This window comes from Melospiza georgiana, chromosome 6, assembly GCF_028018845.1.
Source record: "Melospiza georgiana isolate bMelGeo1 chromosome 6, bMelGeo1.pri, whole genome shotgun sequence".
Taxonomy (NCBI): Eukaryota; Metazoa; Chordata; class Aves; order Passeriformes; family Passerellidae; genus Melospiza; species Melospiza georgiana.
This window is the reverse complement of record NC_080435.1, coordinates 49930775-49955663: the sequence shown is the minus strand read 5'-3', so window position 1 is coordinate 49955663 and position 24889 is coordinate 49930775. Positions and strand designations below refer to the sequence as shown.

General features: G+C 40.7%; 1 protein-coding gene across 2 annotated transcripts in view; it reads right to left on the bottom strand.

The window, feature by feature from the left end:
* Nucleotides 1–895: 895 nt before the first annotated feature.
* C6H14orf132 (chromosome 6 C14orf132 homolog) overlaps nucleotides 896–24889 on the bottom strand; it is a 33335-nt gene continuing 9341 nt past the window's right edge. For both annotated transcript variants that reach the window (XM_058026756.1, XM_058026755.1), the window contains exon 2: nucleotides 896–1586. In XM_058026756.1, the coding sequence (XP_057882739.1) occupies nucleotides 1362–1586 (225 nt within the window). In that variant the 3' untranslated portion in view covers nucleotides 896–1361. The remainder of the gene's footprint in view (nucleotides 1587–24889) is intronic.

The window sequence follows — 24889 nt, the reverse complement described above, 5'->3', positions numbered from 1 at the left end:
TTTATGGGGGTGAAGGAAGATTTCCAACTGTGGTGATTTTTTTTTTTTCTGCTCTCAAGATTTTACAATTTCTCAAGCAAGGAAGGCTACAGCTTGTCTCAAAAAGATATAGCTCTTGAAAATGAACTGCCCATGGAAAAAATGCAGTAAAAATGTTGCCTCTCAGTGGAACAAATCCAAAAGATAATCAGAGTCATTACCTAAAGCCAGTTATAAAAAAAATCTCGTCCAAGATCCTCACCAGAACCCAGAGATATATTAATACTGAGATACAAGCACTTGCACATCTGACACTTATTACTTTTCTTGTGTTGTTTCTACCCCAGGACATACCTGACTCTTAAATTCACCCCTGCATAACCACTGAAGTGACCAACCTTTCTTTCAATTCTATCTTTCTCATAGACATATTCACTATAAATTAGGCTATACAATTTTTCCATCATTCTTTCAGTACATCAATAACCTCATGAAAGCACATAGCTGCTGTAAGAAATCTGGATTGCAGTCCGGTGAGATGAGAAGTGTGGTATTAGGCTTTTGTTTCCTGGAAGGAATGCATATACAAACCACTGCAAACCAGTACCTCTAGACAGAAATGGGAACTTGTGCTGCTACTCTGTTTACCATTTTCTCCTCTGAAATTCAGAGCAGAGCAGCAGTAGCTGTGCCTCCTCCTGAAGAGCAGGCAGGTTCAGCATAAATGTACTGATTACCAGCTCCAGTTACTGACACTGGAAGGCAGGTAACAGACAGCCTGCATCTGCCTGTCATGGCTGTGAGACTGATGATTTTGAGTACAGCCCAGGAGTCTGCAGCCATGCTGAAGACCCACACATGATGAACTTAGATTTCATCAGAACCAAGCCAATGCCAATGACTTGGTCCATCAAGGAAATTAAGATGTCCAGAAAACACAACTCGGAACAATTCCATATAACATTATACCACAGTAAAAAATGCACACACACACACAAAAAAAAAGCTGACAAATTGCAGAAGAGCTGCTAGAAAAATCTACAGTAAAAAATAAGCACTTTCTATATAAATATCTCTCTGTATTTACTATACCCAAGTTGATCTCTCTTTTATTACATTTCTATACAAAACTGGTATTGGCTCTGTTCTCAAATAAAGCTCTCACCTCCACACAATTTGCATCCAAACTTTCTGCCATCAAGACTTAAGATGATTAACTTGCATTTCATTTCCATGACTGTGGCAGCACTTAATCAACAAAGTCTCTAGTTATATGTATTTATATAGATATACATGTATATATACACACATACATACATACATACACATGACAAATACTGTTGAAGATTTCCTTTCTTCCAGTGTTTGTAGTGACAGTCATCCTAGAAGGTGAAGGCATACACAACTCCCACAACCACAATATTTCCAATTGTTGCTATTATTGCAATCCATAACAATATGGCATCATTTGAAGAACGGGATGTCTCTTCTGGTGGATTCTGCATGGAAGAAGCTGCATGGACATTGGCTGATGAGTTAAACAGGGAGTACTCCGTACTAAAGTCCTCGTTGGGTGAGTCCATAAAGGCTCCTCCCATAACAGGAAGCTGTGAAAAAAAAACATGGCAGAATCAGACTGAAAGCTAATAGCTACTTTTGCATTGTCTCAAAGTCATTATCAAAGACTAACCATTAGCTAACTTTCATGTACATAGTGCTAACCTGTCAGGAACATCACAGACTATAATATTTCTCCCATTTCTGTTGGAATCACTATTATTGAAGAAAACCTGTATATATAATACATGCAATATACAGAAGACCTCACATGCAGGCTTCAAGTCAGCCTAAGTAACCATATGCATTTAGAAGAGATGTCCATAGACACAAAGCACTCACATACCAGAATTTGAGTTGATAGCAAGAGGATTGTTTTGTGACTACAAGCAAAGGTATCATGTCACTGCCAGACATTGCACGAGCACAGGGAGGATCTGATGCAGAGAATTTGTGCTCCTCTTACGCATCACTCAGAAGCAAACTCTTGGTTTATGTAGAGATCATGTAAAAAGTTCTTACTGTAAAAGAGCTGGAGTGTACTCAGAACTTCACTTGCAAAACATAGCTTTGCAAAAATCCAGGATTTATAAATCAGTACAACTGAAAACTTCAAACTGGATTTTGAAAGGCTCCATCACAATGCAGTAAATGGCAGATTTCTAAAAGTTTTTCCACACCAGAAAATGGTCTGGGTAAGATAACAGTTACTCAATACACTTTGCAAAAGATGAAGAAGAAACTGTTTAACCATGTCCTTTTACATGTTCCAGTTGTCTTTCCAACTTCATCCTAGATCACAACAGATATTCTTCAGGGTTCAAGAACTATTTTACTTTTACATAGTGGTATAAAATATGACATCCTTCTGCAAATGAATGGATTCCTCATTCAGGCAAGAGAAGGATACCTACTACAGTACAAAGACCATTTACAACTAAAAAAGGTTCACACAAAAGCTTTTTGCTTCTAGCCTTGTCCCTTGTATGTTTGGGAATGCAGAGCTGTAAGAATCTCCCCTGACTCACTGAGTGCAGGCTCCTAGGTCTAATGTAAGTATAGGACAATGTTTCAGAAAAAGCTGCAGAACATCTATTTCACATATCTATAAATGCTCAGAACACAGGTTTCTGAATACCCTGTAAAAAACCACGAGCAGTGGGGGTATGGAAAAGCCCAAGTTTCTGCAGTACTCTCTAACCAAACTCTGTCAGGACTGTAGCACACAGGTAGACCAAATCCACGGATTTACTGGATAAAAAAACCCAGAGTCATCTGTCTAAATCTCTCTGCCAAAATTCCATCATGGCAAAGATGATTGGTTTGATTTTGAGCAATGAGTAAAACCTAGACATCAGTGCATCTTACCTACATTTCCATGTGAGTCCAGGGCTTCAGGGAAAGCTGAAAACATCTGTGAATATTGTCCTCAAGAACCACCCTCACTGCAACACCAGCCAACCTTTCCTCCCTCACAGTGGTTTCCATGCTGCTGCTGTCATCCAAACTTTACACACAATCTCCTGTTTTACACCCTATGAGTAAGTGCCTTTGGGGTTTTGGTATTAATTTTCACCTTTCTCAACAGGGCTCTCTTCCACTCTAACTTCAGCACTACTGCTGAAGTCACCACAGCCTGTGAATAACAGAGGAACAAGCCTTGCCTTCACTCAGCCATATCACAGGAGGCTGCTACACCTTCAGCCCTAAACTGCCCTGTCAAATACTCACTGGGATGAAAAATCATCTCTTTCAGCACCCTGTCCTTCCTCTCCTGCATCACATTTTGATTCCCTCAGCAACCTCTCCCTTTGGAACCAAACTACACCCATTCTGGCTGTGTGCAGCTGTGCTATGGAGGCTGCTGAAATGGACAGCATGTGAGGATAAACCACCTCTGCTCTCTATACTGGCTGAAGTCTACAGATAGCACCAAAGACTTTGATAGTCTGAGAATGAAGTAATTTTTTTTGCTTGCCATGCGTAACGTTTTAGAGAGACATAAAAGACAGACTCTTTTTCAAAGCTGACTGCTGAACAAATTTCATCTGTACTAGAAAATATCATGTCACATTCAAAATTAAACAGAGAATGAGGAAAGACCACAGTGGATATGTCATGCTACCTAATCCACATAAAATAAAATTATCTTTGATATCAGATATGATTAGACAAAAGCAGTTTACAAGAAACCAAGCAGGAAATTGGAAAAGTAAAGTCTGATATGTTCTCCCTGCATCACAGATTTTTGCTGGCAATTTCAACACAGTGTGGTTTAAAAGAGAGCAAAAGCTTCCATTTCAAAATCCCAGCTTGATCTCTTGAATCCAATTCCACCGGCCTTTTTTTATGTCTTGGGATTTGATAAGGAAAGCATTTCTCAGTTTTATCAAAATTTCTTTTTATGTAGAGATTGCCATAAAAGGCAGCTCTGACTTCAAACAGAAGTGTATTTATGCAGCAATGATGCCATGTAACAGCTACAGAGACTCTAAATTAAGATCTCTGCTCCAAATGACAGGAATATATTTACCATACTGGCAGCAAAATGCTCAACCAGAGGTGCCTGCCTCCTTAACAAACCATTTTAAGGCTATCAGCATTTAGGACAGTAAATTTTGCAAAATCTTTCAACTGAATCATCCCAAGTATAGAGGTACACACACATGTGCATGTACCCAATATGGTGGGAGGTCATAAACACAGTTCTGGTGATTGATACCTGGATTTTGGGCCAAAAATTCTGTGCTCTCAAGGAGTTATTTGAAATGACACGTTTCCACCCTGTTACTTCCCCTGCTGCTGTCACAAAGGCAGGGAGCATCCATGTAGCAGCACAGCTACACAGCACGCTGTAAATTATGTCAAATCTGAATCTCCTTGTACTGTCTAAGGCGCAAACAAGCTGTCTGCACCATCTGAGGGGAGCACATGGTGAAACAGCTCATCTGAATCTCTGAAAGGCTTGAGGTGACCTGGTGTAAAGGACTGACATTCAGCACCTGGCACAGGCTCTTTCTGTAAGACTGAATTCCAGTTTTTCTGTTTGTAGGTCAGTAGCACTTCACCACAAATCTGGAAATAAATCTTTCTGCCAATTTCCCATTTGCAAAAATAATCTCTTGCTAAATGTGCATTCCCCCTTCTGACTGCTCCAGCAGCCTCACATAAGAGCAGGAGGAACTGCCATATGGTGTCCGAGAGAAAGTCCATCTCCCTTGGGTGGGAGTGGCTCCAACAGTGGCCATAAATAGATGCTTAGGAGAGTAACAGCACAACAGGAGAAACATGTCTGATGCTACCCCTTCATAACTCACAGCCTCTGACTGTTTTCAGCTTAGGAAGTTCATAAGCCAGACACCATTGCTATGGACTTAATAACTTGCAAAGAATTTTGCTACCATGAACTTGTCCAGACTATATCTGACCTCATCTGAAGCTGAGCGTCCTTCTCAATCTGGCCTCTTGGTGCCACTTAACAGTCAGGGTTGCTCAGTGATTAGAGTCATGTAAATCATCCTTGGGAGATATGCCATCTCTCCACAGGAGAGAGGGATGATTAGTATCAGTGGCAATCTATCGTTTTGGTAGATTAAATTCAGTGAAATGAATCTCATCCTCAGTCTTTATGTCTTCATTCTCCCATAAGGTACAGTATCTTCCCTCTGCAGTCTTATTTGAGATTTTACTTATTTGAGACCTCCAGACCTGATACTAATGGGGGTTGTGAAGTGCTTGTAATTAACAACAGGCTAAGGACAGAAACCTGCAATGCTCTCTGTGACTGCTCTACTTTTCTGCCTGTGCCTCTGCAAAGCAAATACATGCCAATTTACATCATCCAGAACCTTCACCCATGTCACAGCCATTACAGTGACCTGCAGTTTGTTTAGCCTCAGAGGGTATTTATAGTTCAGGCAGGGCTGCCACCCTCCCCAGGAGCACAGGGCAAAGGGTTAACTGGGAAACAGGACAGTGAGGGACAGGACAGGAGCAGACCAAGGGGTAACCCTGTAGCACACTGTTTGGAAATAAAACTCCTTTCCTAGAGACTGTGTTGACATTGTTAAGGAGCAGTAATAGTACATTGCTTGCTAAATGGCTTCTGGGACTGGCAAAGAAAGAATTGAAATCATTAAATAGCAACAGGCAGAAAACCAAACAGCAAAATGTCAAGTGGTAATGAGAACACCCACTGTGCTGAATACCTCCCACTGGCATGCTCTGGGGTCACGAGGGGAGCAGCCCTTGAACAGCTCTTGCAGTTAGCAGAAAAATCCTATTTTATAACCAAAGTGATCCACAGGAATGAAAAACAGCATGTCAGGTACCAGTCACTGATGCTGTAAGTATGACAGCATTCTTAAGCAGCAGCATATAAAATCCATCCCTTAGTAATAATATTGTTCCATTTCTTTGAGAATCAGGTGTCTGACATTTTTTCATAGTCAGCTAGAGAATTGTGACACTTGGCTGCTGCCACCTTGTTGGGAACCCAGGTTAGGCATAGATACTTGAAAGCACAGCTGAATCTTCTAGTGAGAAACTAAGAAACCTCAGCAGCAGCTTTAACAGCTCTGCTGTACCTTTGCCCTGGTCTCCCCAAGCATCACTCCAGGAATGGGATGTTAACAGGTGAAGTGTCACCACAGCTCAGGTGTTGTTTTGTAAAATCCATGTTGCTACTTCAGAATATCTAACTTTCCAGTGTTTCTTTTTTGTTAAATTTGAGATATCATCTTTTCACAAGATGGCATGATTTGAATACATAAAGTGAAATTATTATTTCCTTCTGCCCTGGTAGCACGTGATCACTGCAGAGCATATTTGTGTCTGAAAACATTCCACCTGCACTCATAAATTAATCTAACACAGTTGCCAAAGGCAGTAGCAATGTATAGGTTCACAAATTCATCATAACAACATCTTAATTCTTAAGCTCTTTTTAAATAAATGGTTTTTTACTAAAGAGACACCCCACATGACCAGTATTCTGCCCACAGTAATTCTGTCTCACAGAAAAATGCATATATAGTCTTATCTAAAGCACACACTGTAAATGAAGATGTGCTATTGGCTATTATTGATTTACAGGTAATGTCTGGAGAAGCAAGTTCTGTTCACTGTTTACCAGAATATCACCCTGCTGTTTAGAAAGCAGGCTGGGTGCACAGTGACAATCAGGACTTGTTCTATGTTCACTGCAAGTGGATCCTTTTAAACACATTAAACCTACACACAAAATTAACCACTGCCTAAGGCAATCCTCTTTAATTTAATTAAATATGTCTAATTCTGAAGAGGAAGAAAATGTTTTATGCACTTAGCTTCACATTCTTCTTTTAATTGATTCAGATTCCTGCTTCACCCTGAAATCACAGTCTTAGATTAACAAGCTTAGAAAAAACAGCTGCTTATTTTCAAAATACAGTTGTCAAAATGTTCACCCTACCAGTGGCAATGGAAAATTTTCACTCCTACATGGAGGCATCAGGATTTCACCTGTTATTTTAACCTTGTTAAAAACTTTCAATTTTATCAGTCTTGCTTTTCTTCCAATCCATGGTATTCCTAGGACCTGTGCATTACTTCCTTCACTGCTTTCCAATCCATGCCAGGCTAGATACAGGTCTTTGTCCTTGTAGCTTATAGCACTATTCAGAGTTGTTCCATACCAGCAGTATCTCAGATGCTGGAGGTCTGAGCCTTGCTGCTCAATCACACACTCTAAGAGCTGCCTTGATCAACAGATGTCTGGATGTTTAGGAAGGAACAACCCAAGATGTTCCAAGATGTTGCAGCAGACACCAACTCTGAGTTTGCTTTTGGCTGTAAAACTGGTTTCCCTTAACTGAGGTATTCCCACAAGGAACTGAGCTCAGCTAGATCAGCTGGCCCTAAGCTACTGCTTTTATGAGCACAGGTCCTGGGCAGGCTGCACACCTCTCTGTGGAAAGTTCCCCTGCTGAATGAGCTGCAAAAAGCAGTGTAGACAAATGGCATGAAGACAAGTGAAATTTTCACTCTCATATTTCTGCATAGGTAGCATCCAAGATATCCTAATGATAAACATGCTGTGATTCCACTCCTGCAATTTACATCTGCCTAGTGCCTCGTTGAAATAGCTTTTTCATTTCAAAGAACCCTACTGCTCTTAAACTATTATTCTCGACCAACTGCTGCCAGATTTCATCTTCCAAGTGCATAAGACTGAGAACAAACAAAAGCCTTCTTAATAAAAAAGCTGACGGTAGCTGACAAGTCTCAAAAGAATACAGAGAAGTTTCTCATACCACCCCTGATCCCAAAAGTTCCTCCTCTCTTTCCAGCCAATGTTAGCAATGATGCATCAAGGAAAAGAGCAAGTTTTGTCAGCATTGAACAAAAATTCAAATTTCTGTGAAGATGCCACAACTCTAAGTCACACATAATTTATATTGTGAATCTGTATACCTGAAATTGGAGGGAATGGTGAATATAATGAAAGAGTGCAGGGCAGCCAAGCAGACTGTGCTTTAAACTATCTGAATGTCTGTGGAACAACTAAAAAAGGAGCAGCACTAGCTGACCTTCTATATCTAATCCAACTGATGTCAATGTCCTATTGTGGACACCACAGTGGGGGAAAAGATGTCTGGGCCCCATGTACAGTTACAACTTTAATGCTTCCAGGAGAACATGAACATAAAAGAAAAATATATAAACAGAGGGAGACTGAAAGGCAAGCATTTATCAAAATGGAAAACCTCAGTGGGAGGGTATAAAACTGACCATCAATGTTATCATCAGGAGGAACTATTAAAATCTGTTTACAATTTCCTAAAATGGAAAACCAGAGGACACTTCACATCATGTGTAGTCACACTGGGAAACTCGGGGAGAACAGGAATTCCTTTAGAGATAAGAGCAATTTGCAGAGTTGGAACAGTTTAACACAGAACATCATTCTGGAAGAGCTTCAAATAGCAAGCCTCAGAGTTTTAACTCTACTAATACATGAAAAGAAACAGGTACTGATTACCTCACTGCTTCCAAAATTTTGGCATTGGTGACTTCAAAGCCAAACTGCAGGATTTAAGTGGACTTAATTGTCTCCTGTTTTGATCCAGGCTGGCAATTTCTTTCTGGCGTCAAGTTCCTCTGTTACAAAAACCACCTGAATTAAGTAAACAAGCAACCAACCAACCAACCAAAAACTAATCTTGGGAGGAGAAAAGGTACACAAGTACCTTTGTGTAATGTTTTGATGTCCCAAGGGACAGCTTTTGGGACAGCAGGCTGTATCACTGACAGGAAGCAAGCACATGGCTGCACAGTATCAGTGGCAGGTTCAGTTCTTATGCAGAGAGTAAGTGGCATGTGCCAGAGGGTAAAGAGGAAAATAAGAGTAACACAAGCTGATTGTAATGGCACTTCATATCTGCTGAGAAAAAGGCATTCCTACCATAAACATTATGGGCTGTAAGTAGAAAGCCAAATAGCAGAACTCAAGAAAAAATGTATTGGAAAATAATTGAACAAATCCTAATCATATTTCTCAGAGTGAAAAAGGGCTGCTCAGATCCTTCCTCCACTGCAATCTTTGCAGCCCTGTTCATCTCTAAAGAAATGGTGATGGCTCATTATCAATTTGGTGATGTGGCCAAGATTCTGGGTAGCAAAGAAAGAGACTGACCTTCATATTATTTTGATTTTCCTTCTGCTCCCTCTCCTTGAGCCTAGCAAGATGCTCAGGCTGTTCTCCAGGAGGGTGGGGGGATGTGTGGAGAGATGGGAATTGGCAGCCATTCACAACAAGGGAAGGAGTGTCAATTTCAAAAGTAGAACTACTTTGAGATGAAATATTGTTTAAACCATTAGACTTCAGGCATGGGCAAAAGTAACAGTTTTGTAATTTGCTGTATCCTTCAGTATTTTTTAATCAGGATGCTTTTCATAAACACTAAAAATAATGTTAAGGGGCAGGTGTTAGGAGCTGGAACTAGGAGGATGCAGCATTTTGGACATCATGTTATTCCTCTAGAGGAAAAAAATAACTGCACAGAAATTCCTCTATGTTGCATATGCTGACCACTGCTCAAACCAAAACCCAAGAGCAATAAAAAAATCTTGCATGTTCCTCCAATCCCTGCTACACGGCCCATGAAAAATTAATTGGCTGAGATTTAACTAAGCCATACTGACAGGCTTAGCTCTATTTCATCAGAGAAATTACTTACTATTCCTTGTAGACTCAAAAGCTTTCAGACCTTCCAAACGATAAATCTCATGTATCTTATGTTACACAGCAATGGCTGTACTGCAAAGACAAGTTGAGATACATTTATCTATTGAGAGAAGTAATTACTACCACTGCAGCTCAGCTGTACCTAATGATGTAACACAAATGCCTCATTTCAGCATCTTTGGGATAGCCACCTTGAACCTGTCTTCAAATATGATAAGAGTTAGGTGACTGTAATAATGCAAACACACTGGGAAGAATTTTATTCTATGATGACTTCCAGAGATTAATTATCTCATGGAAAATACTTGCAGGCATCCAATAAAAAGCCTCAGAATGGAAATTAAGACAATTTAAGAGATTCAACTTATTCCATAAAGATTATTTTCCTTAAGCCTATATATTCTATCAGAGTCTCTGAAAAAACAGCAGAGAGAGAAAACTGGTAATGATGTCTGAAATATTATTTTGGCTGTGCAGCATTTTTATCCAACATTTTTTCCTATTTATTTTTTCTTTTCCTTTCATTCTCATGTTGCATTACATCTTCACAAACAAAAGAGTGGGGAGGCCTGAGGTATGCTGAGAGAATATTTGAGGTATCTCTCTTATGCCTTACGTAAGGCTATTTTTGTAAATATTTTTGCTTGTGTACTTGGCACCTAGTTCAGGACACACAACAAGCCTGAGAGGCAACAAAAACAAGGTATTCCAATTGAGATGGACAAAAAAATGGAGAAAAAACTGACACTATGCTATTCCTCTTTATGTCTGGAGATGCTTAGGGTAGCAGCCAGCATGAAGAACAAGCAAAATAGAGAGCTGCTTCCAGGAAGAAAGGAGGACTGCCAAATGCCCCTACTGTATACACTTCATTTGATGGAATACCAACATGTGTCAGGCTGGCATCCGTCGTGATCCCATCAGGCATATTAGCCTCAACATATGGCTTGAGCAGCCTACAGACTACACATTCCTCTCAACTCATTCTGTAAGTAGCAGTTTATAACTAAAGAGACACAATTTGCTTAAAAATTAATCCTATTCCCTTGCATTTTTTTTTTCTTGTGAATGAGCCAATCACACATTACACAAGAGAATAAAAACTGGAAGGTGAAACCATGTTGATGATTTCCTAATTTCGAGTATTTGAAGAGTAGTATTCACTGGGATTAGAAAAGTTCCATCCAACATTAACTCTTTGTTGAGTATTATGAAAAAATAAAAGCTGGATCAAATGTCAATCTTGAGTGCTTAAGAGCTCAGTGCCACCATGCAATCAGTTCAATCTTCTTCTAGGATTTACTGTTCCCAAAGCAGAGCCCAAGGAAGAGAAGCAACATGTATTTCTCTTCTCCTTTGGTGCAAGATCAGCAGGCATGACATGAACAGAACTCACAATGACTTAAAATAAGCCTGGCTCACTTTGCTTTGAAGCAAAAGAGAAGAATCCATACAGGACATTTCCCTGTCTCTTTGGAGGGGCAGAAACCTTCATCAAAGTGTGAGAACAGCCAGCATCAGAGCCAAATATTCCATATGTTCTCACCAACCCAGATAGTCACAACCCAGGTTTTGCTTGTGTAGCAGGACCATCAAGGGATGATTAAGTGTGGCTGAACTAGACAGCAGCTGATGACAGCTTTATCATGCCAAACAAACACAGAACAGCCAGGCCATCTGTGTTTGTGTGCTTATGTTTGAGATTGTTCAAACAGTTCAGAGCACATTACAGAAAAATATAATAAATTATGCATTCATTCTCTCTAGATAAGCCTGTCTATATATGTATAGGCAAAATAGCACTCCTTAGTGCCTGAGATACTTAGGAGGGGTACAAAACAATGTTTAATTTATTATACAACTGTTTGTAATTCAATACTTGTGCTTGGAACTCGTGGGGCTGCTCAGGATAATTAAAGCCATAGATATGTAACAGTCTTCCTCAGGAAGTAATGTTTTCCTACCCAAAAGTGATTTCTGTAAAAGCTTGTTCAGTTATTCTTGTGTTATGGAAGGCTGAGCAGGGAACAAAGAAAATAAAGTCAAAATGTATTGTATTTGCATTTTCTTCTCATTTCACTCAGTGGAATATGAATTATGGAATCACTGCTGGTCTGGAGAACTGGAACAGTTGAGAGAGAAGTGATTTGGTATTCTCACATGCCTGATGGAAGATGCAAGTTCACACTCCCCTGGTGTGTCAGGATCTCAGGATGTTTGAAGAAATGTTTTGAAAGTACATAAACAGGAGAGAGATGTTATTGTCCCTGAACTTGACAGCTGTTCCTGGGTATGCTGCAGTTTAGGTACTGAAGAAATCCCCCCACCAGAAGAGTGCACCAGTTGAAAATCTTTCAGGTAAAAGGTTTTGAAAAGTAATCAGGAAATGGGCTGGCTCCAAGGTCAGGCAGGCTTCCTCCACAGCCTGAGAGCCAGAGTAAATGCAGAGTCCTCTGCAAGCTGAAGCTCAGAGCCTTCTGAACCTCAGACTGGCAAAGGAGCAAAGCAGCTACAGGATACCTTTAAGGTGCTTTAAGAGACAGGGTCACACTGAAGCAAGACACATATAGCCACGTAACTTCAGACATTTACACATGCAATTTTGTGATGGTATCTTGCACCTACAGATGCAATTTTAAAATAAACCATCTGGCCAAAAGCAGTCTATTGATTATCAGCTATGGGAACACAAAAAGTAAGGTGTAGTACCAAGCAAGTGAATGGCACCAAAATCCAAAACTCTTGCTTTTTTAAACCCTTAGTACAAGCCCTGCAAAAACAGTTGGGGAAAAAAAATAAATAAAGCCTGGCAGAAGCACAACACACAGCCCCAGGAGATGTGCACATGCATGGCAGTGCAGCTCCCATCCCTTGGCTGAGTTCTTCAGTCCAATCTTATATATTCAAATAATGAACTCCCTGATCTAGATTATAATACTTTTACCCATGCTGAGGTTTTATTTATGATCCCTCTGAACTCAACTTAATTAAAATATCACCATCTCATTTTATCAAGGTAGCAATGAGTGCACCATAAAAAGATTAAATTATGGAGGAGACAAAAATTGGAGCATCCACACAGATTTTCACCAAGGAGCCACTAGCTCTGAGACAGGTGCAGATCAGTTAACAACAAAGTTTGGTATCCCTGCATCATTCAGGGCAGCCTTAGAGCTTAATGCAGCCCCTGATAAGGGAGAATTTTTAAAGAAAAGTAACAGGCAAAGGGAATGTCATTGGACATAGCCCTGTAACACTCTGAAGGTTTCTGCATCCTGGGGAGAAGGAGGGCTCTCCCTCACCCTCACCTCATCTGCCACAGAGGGACCTTCCCCAGCCACAGGAAACCTGAATTGCAGCTCAAGCCTTTTTCAAGCTGAGCATCACTCATCAAAAATCCAGCACAGAAATATTAAAAAGCAGCATTGGAGTAGTTCAGTAATACAGTGCAAATATGTAGTACACGCAAAAATGCAAGTATTCCTCTCATCTTTAATCATTTCTATTTTGAAATGCTGGATTGAAGATCTTCATTTCAAAAATATCTCCAAGAGACTTGTGCATCCAACACCACCATTCTATGTCTTGCATGAATAAATCCAAAACACAATGAGGCACTGAGAGCTCAGGAAGAAAATTCACAAAGAAGAATTATTACAGTGGATGCCACAAGAAACAATTAAAGCCATCAGCAAAAAAACCCACAGGGAGGGCTTAATTCCACCTGGTTTTCCCCCTCAGAGATGCCTCTTCAAAAATATTCTCAAACTCACCATCCAGTCAAAAGAAGATAAATTTAGAGATTTAAATTGGACATGAAGAGATCCCTTGAGAAGACATTTATTGCTCTCCATTGGCAATGTATGGGAAGGTAAGTACCTAATCCTAAGGCAGTGCACACAGTGCTCATTTGAAAATCTGTACAAAACCTCAAAAGTGTATCTCATTACATGCTGGAATGGGAACTTATTACCTATTCCTATTTAAGGATATTTCCTTACTTATTTCCTACTCATTTCAAGTTTCAGAGTTGCAGTAAAATGGAAACATATATCTAAAATTAACTACACAGACCCATTTTAAATGTAACTAAATCAATAAACTAGTAGTAAAAGGAATAGCAGATAAAAATTAAAGGATTTTTCAAAAGTAATTACAATTTCTCCAAATCAGTTTTGCATTTTGGAAGTGCCCTGCAAGTCATGAGTGTAATATGAATGACTGTAGTTGGAAAGCATAGTCAGAGGGAAAAAGACACATTAGGTAACATAGAGGTGACCATAATAAAAAGATTACCATGTTCATTCAAGATAAAATGAAATCAAGTTAGAAAGTTTAAAACATTTGAAAAAACCAAAGTTTTCTATGTATTTGTTGGTAGGGCTGAACTTAAGATTTTACAGAGTTTTTCTAAGGCCTGAGTAAGATCTTTGCAACATGGATGCTGCTTTGAGTGTTTTCCTCCTAGCACAATTCAATACCTGATCAATTGTCCCATGAAAATAAACTGGAAACTATGCTGTGAGACATTTCCTGACTAGGAAGGCTACATCACTGATCCCTGCATTACATGCTACTAAGTACTACTTACCAAGTTAAGACATTACATATTTATTGTCATGTGTATAGAATTAATTACAGAATAAAACCACATTTAATCCATCTTGTTGCTCAAAGAGCATCATGGAAATATAACTGATAAAATGCAATACATCAGTGCAAGATGTCCAGATTCAGAACAACCTGAAACCAGAAAGTATTCCCCTTGGAAAGAACTTGAACATATTCAAGAAGGTAGTTTCATTATCCTGAAGGGAATCTCTAAACAAACTTGTTTGATCCAGCCTGTAATACAAAACACACTTCTATGAAACACACATACAATGATAAAATGTAGCAAGTCAAAGCCCTCAGAAGGACCTCAAGAAATGTCCCTGTGATCCCTAAGAAGGACTGGGTGCCAGTAAATAAAAGAGCAAATGCAGCATGGTTAAACTTTAATTATATTTGGCTCCCTCAAAACAGATGCTCCCAGACAGATTTCTGTTTCACCCACTAATGACTGTCATGCACAATCATGTCACTGATTTCAGAGGGCTGCAGGGTTTGCACGCTTGCAGGCAAAACCAACGAGACACAGCCAAAGAATATTCACAAAATCCAACACCCTGCTTCAACCAACAGGGATATTCAGCCACTGCAACAGAGGGAAGAGAACCAGATTGTGCTGTGCTTTTTAAGGAAGGGGAACTGCTGGTGTCTGTCACAAGCCCTGCCTGCAGGAGCAGTGCCCTCCTGACTGTGCTTGGGAGGCAGCAGTGTGCTGCTCCTGCTCACCCTCCGGTCTGGGCTCCTGCATCATCACTCACTGCTGAAAGGGTAACACAGGAGTGAGATGAAAAGGCCAACACAGCTAGGCAGGGGGGCAGAAGGAAGAGCAGCATCACAAATATGTGCAGGGGAAGGCAAACTGGTGGGAAATCATATATGCATTGGGTATTTCCCATTGTCCCAGAGCAAACCCCTCCCAAGAAATCTGTTTTTCTGATTACTTCAGATATGACACCCATAAGATTTAGAGTGGGCCTTGGTCAACTTCAGCTTTCTGTTGCAAGATCTACAAAGAATGTGATGGGAAAGGGAAGCACTCATTTTCAGTTTGAGGCAGTGTCTCTCAAGCTTGGGTCTTACCAGCTTGGATGAGAACTCATTAAAGTGGAGTTTCAGTGTGGAGCTTGAGTCTGGTGCTATGCAGCACTGCTGTCATGAAGCTCATTTCATTCACTTTTATTAAAATCAGCTTGTTTTTCTTGCAGCTTAAATAGAGAAGTAATAGGAAACAGAAACAAATACTTCTGTCCCACTCCTTTGGTTCTGGGGGTGGACAGAGCCCTGGTGTGACTACACACCAATTCCTACATACACATTAGGGACACCACTGAGTTTAAACATGTTCTTCAAATACCAGGTAGAGCTCAGATCCCACCTGTGTATCCCAGCTCTGCCCACAGCAGCACTTTTCCCCCACAAGGCACTAAATTACTCCAGCACTGAGGTAACAAAATCAGTGCCACCATCTCCCAAGGTGAAAGCAGGGCCTGGTTTTTGCAGAAAAGTACGCTTCCACCTCTCACCTTCCATCATAACCCACTTCCTTCTGTAACCCTGTAGTGCAGGCACCATCTGTTTCCCCAAAGGGAAGGTGCTTGCTCTTTGAGGAATGTAGAACAAATGAGCTTTTAAGAACACTACAAGTATCCCTTTTCCATATAGTTATACTCCCTGTAAATCTCACCAATACCCATCCTTTCTATTTCAAGCTTCTTACAGGTGCTCCATAAGAAAAAAAAGAAGGAAAATTAACAATTCACCCAATTCTTGATGATCTGATGGAGAAAAAGAAGAAATAAAATTTCTAGAAAGCATTAGAGTGCACAACTCATTACTGAGGGAATATCATTGGGTCACTCTGGCCTTTAGAATAAACCACTACCTTTCAATGGAAAGTATAGTCCAGATTGTGTTGATAAAACCCTTATCTATTACTTGGAACCAATCCCTGGCTGCCAATTGACTGTGGCCTGTGAAGGCTCCAAACAAGATGGGCCTTGAGCCAGAATCTGTTCACATGCAGAGAAACGTCAGCAAAAACAGCCAGTCAGGATTTGTGTCACAACAAGATCTGTGTTACAAATCTGATTATTTGCACAATGAAGGAGGAAGAAAAAGGAAAAGTGGAACTAATTTTCTTTATGGACTTTAATCTTCTCCTTTTATTCATATTTAAAGTTCCTTCTTGCCTTATCTTGTCTGCTTTGATTGTAAGCTCTTCAGGAGTTTTTGCACATTTTCAGTGTCCACCACAAGATCAGCAAATGAGTTTAAAACATTACTAGGGTTCATCTCACTTCCAATTCCAAAACTGCTTTAATCCTTAATGGACTAGTGATATTCTGATTTTAATTTTTAATCATGCTCATCTACAGCTTGTTTCACTAATCCTAATGAACCAATGGCTTCACAACACTGAACAAACTCCAAATACAACAAGCTATTATCCTGCTGGAAGAATAAAAGTAAAGCCAAAGGCTGATCTTGAACACCTTTCACCAAGAGGCTAAAATACAGGGGCATGCTTTTCAGAAAACACAGTGGCTTTGGTCAAAGGCTGCTTGGCATTCTGGGGCTGAAAAGTGCACAGCTGACCCCTGCTGATCTCTTGTTATGACAGCAGAAAAGCACAAAAATGCAGCACTGGCATCTGCCAACTGCACTTGGGCATCCACAGACAGAACAAGATGAACCAATATGAGTTGACAGCCTTAAAATATTTATCTGATCCATATTATTTTCATCTTGGGCCTTCATTTAAACTTGAAATTTAGATGATGACATGTTTCTTTCCTTTGCAGAAATGCAAAGATATTTTACACGTGAGAAGTTTGACGTTAGCAGAGTGAATTATAGGGATATTGATGTACTCTGATTTCTCAAAAGGTTACTGTGATCTTTTGTTGATTAAGAGACATGATGTCACTAAGATAAATGCTTCAGTTGCTATTAACAACATCTCCCAGTGACACATCAAACATTTTTACACAAAGTGCTGGATAACATAAGGAAAGGTTACTTTTCATGTCAAAGAACAAATTCTGTGACCTTAATGATTTTGCTTTGCATTACAGTGGAAATGTAAATGCTTTGTTTAAGCAATACTGATGCATTATTCTTCACAGTTCAGAAATCAAGCATTAAAAGACATGTAAGAAAGCTTTTCCCAGGTGATAGCTTTTACATCTGCTGGCCATCTTGTTCTTTTCAAGTGAAAAAGATATGAAGGAAGCTACCAGGAAGACTAAATCTATTTTTAATAAAAAATGAACTGCTATGATTATTTCAGATGATTATATCATGACACAAAGTGATGAATGGTAGATTCATGATGAATCTGCCTCATTTTCCCATAAAGATACTGAAAGTGAAATTACTCTAAACCAGACAACTGCTAACTGGACCCAAACCACTCCAAGCTTATCTGACATAAAACACAGAGGTGCTGACTTCAGTTCAAGGTGAGAGCTCCCTCTTCCTAGACATCCTCATCCATACCTCAAACAAGCTTTTTTTACCCTCTCCAAAGACATGGAGTCAGCATAGAATGAAATTCTTGTCTTCAGGACTCATGCATTTGTTGAAAAGACATAAGACAACCTCATCTTTCACACAGCCAACTACACACTCCTACTGGGTAACTTGAAATTGTTGCTCAAAGCATTTGGTTAAAAAGATGGAGTGAGGGGGTGCAGAAAAGGTACAGCCAAATATCATTTGATCATGGAAGGCCTGGAAAGGGGAAAATACATGTTTAGTCCACCTTGACATATGCTTATAAAGACATAATTTCAGTGACAGGGTGAAAATCTAATCAGATTAACCTGAAATGGACTATGCAAATGGAGTCCTTGTAACGCAGTGATGCTGAAAACCGGATCTGAACGCGTGCTTTGGAATCCAGATCTGAGAGCAGATGCATGTGTGATGGCACAAGAATGTTTTTATCTCAATTACTAAAAATGCTGCACTGAGGGAAGAGGAGGGGCATGCTGGCAGGCAGCTGCAAACAGCTGTGAACAAGCTGCCCTTCCCCACTCACAGGGTGCTCAGCAGGACTGCCCAACCAGTGAATGAAGAAGCAGGGGAACTCAGATTGCTTCAGTGAAAGGAAATTTGCACAAATAAGGATATCCACAAAGCAATGATTCCTTTCTGTCAGCCTCACTGCATTGCTGCTGAGGTGACAGCATTAAAACTGAAGGGCTAACAGGATTTATCAGCACTGTAAGCAGCTTTCGGAATTGTTCTCTAGTTATCTTCTTTACTTAAACTAATTAATAAACTAATGACAGTCTCTTATTGATTGTCATTTTAATTGGTTGTTCTTTTATTTGTTTGGCTAAACCCCTGATATGAAGTCATTGAAAAGGCTGCCCAAAATGAGATATACACAGGCTGCTGTTAGGCTCCTCTGTAACCCAGTTCATTGCTTGGAAGAAAGGGGCACTGCTATCTGGAATACAGCAGCTGGGTGATAAACAGCCAGTGACTATGGAGCATTTTGACAGCTTCAGACATATATGGATTCATGTATGGGAATAAAATTATGCTTAAAAAATCCTTCACAATGGTGTCAGTGGGCTGAATATTCAAATGCCTGTGATTTGAAATGTCTTAATTTTTTTACTCCATCTAGGTAGTAACAATTCTAGTTAAATATAAGGATCTCATAGAACCTGTGAAAATAGAGAAAAAGGTCTTGATAAAAACCCAAGAATAAAGGAATGGGAACAGGGCAAAGATGGAAATGAAACAGAAGTCCAGCTGGAACTGTTGTGACTGTTACACACATCAGCAGTCCAGCCATGGCCCAGTATTTTTCCTTTACCTAATTTTAAAAACGGACAGTTTTCAGCAGGTATTGTGGAAAAGACCCCATAAAGCAGCTTTGCTGTTTGTGTGAAACTAAATACAAGGCTGAGGACATATTTGGGAAAAGGCAGCTCTGAAATATAAAAAGTGATTAATGGATGAGATTATGGCAGCTGGAATTAGATGAGATTTGGAAGGAAAATACAGAAGAATGGATGAGATGATTGATACAAATGTTCATTTATTATCTAAATAGTCCTCATTTGAGACAGATGAAGAAAATGCCAAACATTACCTAACAAAACAATTGTTTGTTTTTTTGGTTAATATTTTCAAGTTTCCAAATCTTCACAGCACTTCCAGTTTGCTCTGCATCCAGTGAAGTGCAGAGTGCGCATCACTCGCTTGTTATTTCCTCAGCTTATATTTTTCTCTCCACAGGTCTGTGCAAAGCTAATTTGCCTTTTACTTATGGATTCTGAGCAGTTTGTGGGCACTGCACTCAGGCTGCCAGCTCTGCTGCAGAAGCAGCTATCACCAAAACACCCCTGACACTGCCTGCAAGACATATTAGTGAGCGGATTTACGTCTGCTTGTGACTCCTGTGTGGCTTTTCTCAGTTCTGCTGTACGTGTCCCACATGTGACAGTAGTAACACAATGTTTTCAGCACTGTTTCCTCTGGATCATGCCTATATCATGCAGGCAAAGCCTGTGTTTGTTCCCACCGATGATTCACAGCTGCTCTCAGCATTGAGCATTCAGTGCACAGAGTCACAGACCTGGCAGCAAATGTGTCACAAACACTCCTCTCCTGGATTGCCCTTTTGCTCTTCAGTGAAAGGCACTTCTGCTCTGGCAGACAGGGGCATTCATGCTGGGGGGCAGTGGCAGATGGGCAGCAGAAGAGCAGTGCCAGCCCCCCAGTGCTGCTTGCCCACGTGCCCCTCGGGACACAGGGACCCCCGCTCTGCCCAAGGCTCACAAACAGGGGCCACCTGCTCCTGCACGCTGGCACCATGGCCAGGGCTCACTCTGTCATCGTGTGGCAACAGGGTCAGGTGGCATCCTGTCGCTGGGAGGCTTTCCTGGGCAGGGAGGAAGGTTAGGGCTGGCTCCCTCTGGTCAGCATCAGGTTTATATGACGTGAATGCACATATGCCCCCACTGCTGCTTTGCTTCCTGCTTTTTAACAACAATTGTTCCCATCAACCCGTCTCCTTGAGAATGTATCAGGTTTTTCAAAAAATACATGTGGATGCTATCTAGTGGCTTCTGTAAAATAGATTAAAAAGGAAAAGAAATCCAGTTCTGGAGGATTCAGATTTTGCTGACGGCTCCCACAACATAAATCCAGTGCATGGTTTGGGCAGCACAGGCCACAGTTAAATTTGACCTACAAAAATAAATGTAGCTCAGACTGTATATGAAATAAATAGTCCCAAACCAGTTCACATCACATTTGAAAGATGACTGGGAATTGTGCTGCTTGAAGCACTGGTTCCAGTAATTCCAGGCATCACAAAAGCCTACTTTCTGATTAATTAGAAAAAAATTAAGTGGGAGGAGAAAAAAAAAAAAAAATAAGACCAAATATGCTGACTGTTATGCTTTGGAAGTTACAATCAGGTGTCTCCAGGGAAAGGCAGAGCTCTCCTAATGCTGAACCAGTGAGACCGACATCACCAACATACACATCCAGGTATGAGACCCTACAGAGAATATAAGTTACTGAATAAATAAATACACCCTTAGTGGTTCCCAGAGATCAGCACCCATATTATTTGATATTAGGCAGAAAAGAAACTACCATTACACAGAACCATGGCAAAGGAGGGTCAGGTGGCAGCAGAGATACTCAAACTCTGCCACGTGTTGCTGTGACTCAGGTGCAAGGCTGCAGCAGCCTGTTAAAGCAGGGTGGCAGTGAGAGAGATGAACAAAGAACAAAGAAGGGTAAAATATTTCATCACAGCTCAGAAGTCAGGCCCCTGAAAGCAGCATCCATGTTGAGCTTTTAAGCACACACAGCCACACTGTTTCCACACACTTCAAAGACAGAGGGCTAGGTAAGTCCCAGTTAGGAACACTGACAGCCAGCCTGATTTACCAAGGCCCTCTGTAGCTGCCACTGTGCTGGGGGGTCTCTCCCAGAGAGCTGCTGAGGGGCAATTAGCACTGATCAGACCATGTAACCAATCTGGTGCACTCAAGGGATGATGGCTCTCAACTCCAAGCCAAACATACAGATCCTGACATGAGATGCTTTTTCTGTGTGGTCCCCTCCACAGCTTTGAGGAGGAGGAAAGCAGAGACAACAGGAAAACCAGAGCACAACAACCATGTCCCTGTGTTTTCATGGGATATTATGCACTCACCCTCCTTCTGTTTATCTGGGATTGTTCCATTTCAGCCCCCAAAACAGATCACAGATTTTAATCCTATAAAGACTCTTGACTTACTGTTTTTTTTATATATCTATTGTCAGCCACTGTTTGACTTTAGAGATAAAGATTTACTGACTAAATACAACAAGTTTCATGCCTCAACATTTCTGGGGATGCGGTGATAGAAAATATGAACTTCTGCATTTGTTTCTTGGATATTCAAAAGAAAATGCTTATATTTTCAATTTCTTTCCCCCTCCACATTTGCAAACAAAATAGGAAAGCAATCTCTGATTGTTATTTCTTTAAATGTTTGCTCAACTATGAATTTACTTGGCCTTTCTTACAGTAAATACCACTTGCTTACATGTGAGAATTACTCATCACTACTGAGCAGGTAATAAAATCAGTGAATACAATGGCAACAGCAGACAGGAATCAGCATATTCCTGCATTTGATGAGCCACATCCCTTCTTGATATCACTTCACTCAGAAGAGAAATGTGTGCTTTCACCAGGTAAGTATGTGGCCTTGACCTTAGCTCTTCCATTAAGTTAACAGAAACAGAGTGAGATTCTCAGGTCAAGCAGTAGGTTGCAAGCCACACAGAAAGTGCTGACAGAGCTATTTTACCTGTGCCTCAATATTTTTCAAGTGACTGATTTTAAAAATAAATTGCTAACAATGCAACTGCAGGAATATCGTGTTTGTTTATTCTCACATCAGTGACTGAGAAACTGTAAATAGGTGCGACAGCTGCTGCATCTCCTCTGTTGTCACCACTCTGCTGCTCCTGTGAGACAGGCAGTGAACAGGATGACTACTAGGACTGACAGGAGCATAGTATGATCCTGAGGCAAAGAGCTGTACATGAGCTCTATTACTCCTAAACTGATGGCAGAGTTTCTGTCAAAATCAGCACGCAGAAAGATGCTGCTTATTTTTGGGGAAGAGCACACCCTGTTCTGCTTGTTGGCCAAGCTTTACTGCAGTGGTACAAATCTGAAAGTCCAAGTTTTCCAAACTTCTGTGAGATCACCTGCCAGATTCATTTTGAAGGAAATGACACCACAGTTTAAGAAAACCAAACAACAAGACAAAACAACATAAAAATCAGAGCTTGATAGTCATGTGTCCAGTACCAAAAGACAGAGCTATAAGCTTCAAGCATAACTTCATTAACATCTGGAAGAACTCAAGGGATGCTCTGAGCATCCCTGCTGGACCACCTGACCGCACATGTGGAGTAAGAAGGATTTATTTGCTGCTTTGCCTCTGCAACCAATGGCCAGTTGGAGTTTCCACACTAAAGAGCACCAAACTGGGAATAAAAGCTCACTGAGACCCTTATCTCCTCTGTGGCTTTGTGGGACAGTCCAGCCTTCCTCTCTGTATCCTTTAATTTCAGGTGAAACTTCACACTCTTCATGAGAAGTTTTGATGTTTATGAGAATGAAAATCCCATTAGAGGTTTAACTCTGTAAGCTGTAGGTCACTGCTGGATGCAACAGTTGGACAAGAACCCTGAAATACAGTGAGCAACAGACACAGCTCTATTGTCTGTCTCTGGCTGCCACCCTAGGTGTGCTTGCCCATGCTGGCCCAGCCTGGTCCCTCACCTCCCTGGCCATGCCACATTCCTGTGGGACAGAGCAGAGGCTCCACAGATCATCAGAGTGTTAGGGTGCAATGTCCCAGTCATGTCTCACACAAACTTACACTATATGCCTGATGGCTGCTTATATTGTAGTGCCCCTGAGATCTCCAGAGTAAGTATGGAGATGCACCCATATCCTAAATGCTACATGTTTCTGCAAAAAAAAATATAATGGATGTGGTGGAGTCCAGTTGAATTACCATCATAATCTATGGGCAGTACAAGACATTGATTTTTTTTAATAATTAAAAAATCTAACACTAAGAAATTATTGAATCTGTTTGCATTAATGAACTTATATCCTTGATTAGGCAAGGCTAGAGTGTAAAACTATGTGATTAGTTTTCTAACAGCAAAGATGAGGTGGCAAAACAAGACCAACTGTCATCACAGAAGAGACTCTCCTATTAATTGTTCTCTAGAACTAAGTTTTAAGATTTTTAGTAACAGCTGACTTTGCCATTTCCAAAGCCAACAGTTACAGAAATAATGAGCTGGCTTCTGGGATCTGGCTTGCATCCTCTCCACCAGTTCAAATCAGACCATGTTGTGTCCTCAAGAAGACAGCAGAGTTTGACCAAACCTACCTTTGCTTCCTCCTCCCATTCCCTTCACTTGTCAGCATGACCCATGGCATAAGCTGGCACCTGAAGGCTTTAAGGCACAGCAAGGGATCATTATCATGGCAGCCCAAACTGCAGCTTACATCAGCACATTGTCCTCTGCCTTCTCCAGACATGCACCGTGCAGAGCAAGGTCAGGAGACAAATGTTTTAGAGGCAGCAATGTTTATTTAGTCATCCAAACACCAATCTTTAAAGTGTGTTGAGGGTATTATGTACACTAAAGTGATAAGCAAGATGTGCACCATGAAAACCACCCATGCTGAAAACTACAGCTGGCTGGGTAAGGAAGGTTACCTGTGAAAGTGTAAAGGACAGTTGTAAGAGAAGTCAGGAGGTGCATGTCTCTTCTCTCACTTGATAAGATTACAGGAGAAATGAGTTGCAAAACTACCTTGGAGAACAAGGGAGAGAGCAAGCACAGCAATTCAATTTCTTCTGCTTCTGTTTCATGTCCTTGAGAAATGCCAGAGAACACACCAGGAGAATAAAACACCTGCCACCCTGACAACAAATTTCACCGCCTTGCTCATCTGCACGGTTTCACCGCATGCTCAGTCAGACTGCTCAGAGACCAGCACAGAATGAACCATTTCACTGCCTGGATCCTGTCACAGAATAACCATTTGGCATGTCTTTATGTTAATAACCACATATTTAATGAAGGTGACCCTTGGGTCTGTAGGGGAAGGGTATCATAGCACAGGCAAAGAGAGAAGAGTGTTTGTGAATGAATTTTCAGTATCTTTCGCACAAGTGACTGCTGGGCTCAGCATCTAGAGGAGAATTCAGAACTTTTCAGATTGAGATCGTCAGCTACTCTGCTCTAGCTGAAGAACAACCAAAATACAGAAGAGAGCAAATGAGGTGACATTTCCATTCCTGATATTTAGATTCTATGTCAAGTACCATCAATTTTTATTAACCTGCAGCCCAATAAAGACATACTAATAGGCTTTTGTCTTTAGTAGGGCAACTGGAAAGTTTCTGCCCTGTTGCTTACAGTTTCAGTGATTGCAGCATTTTAGTTGCT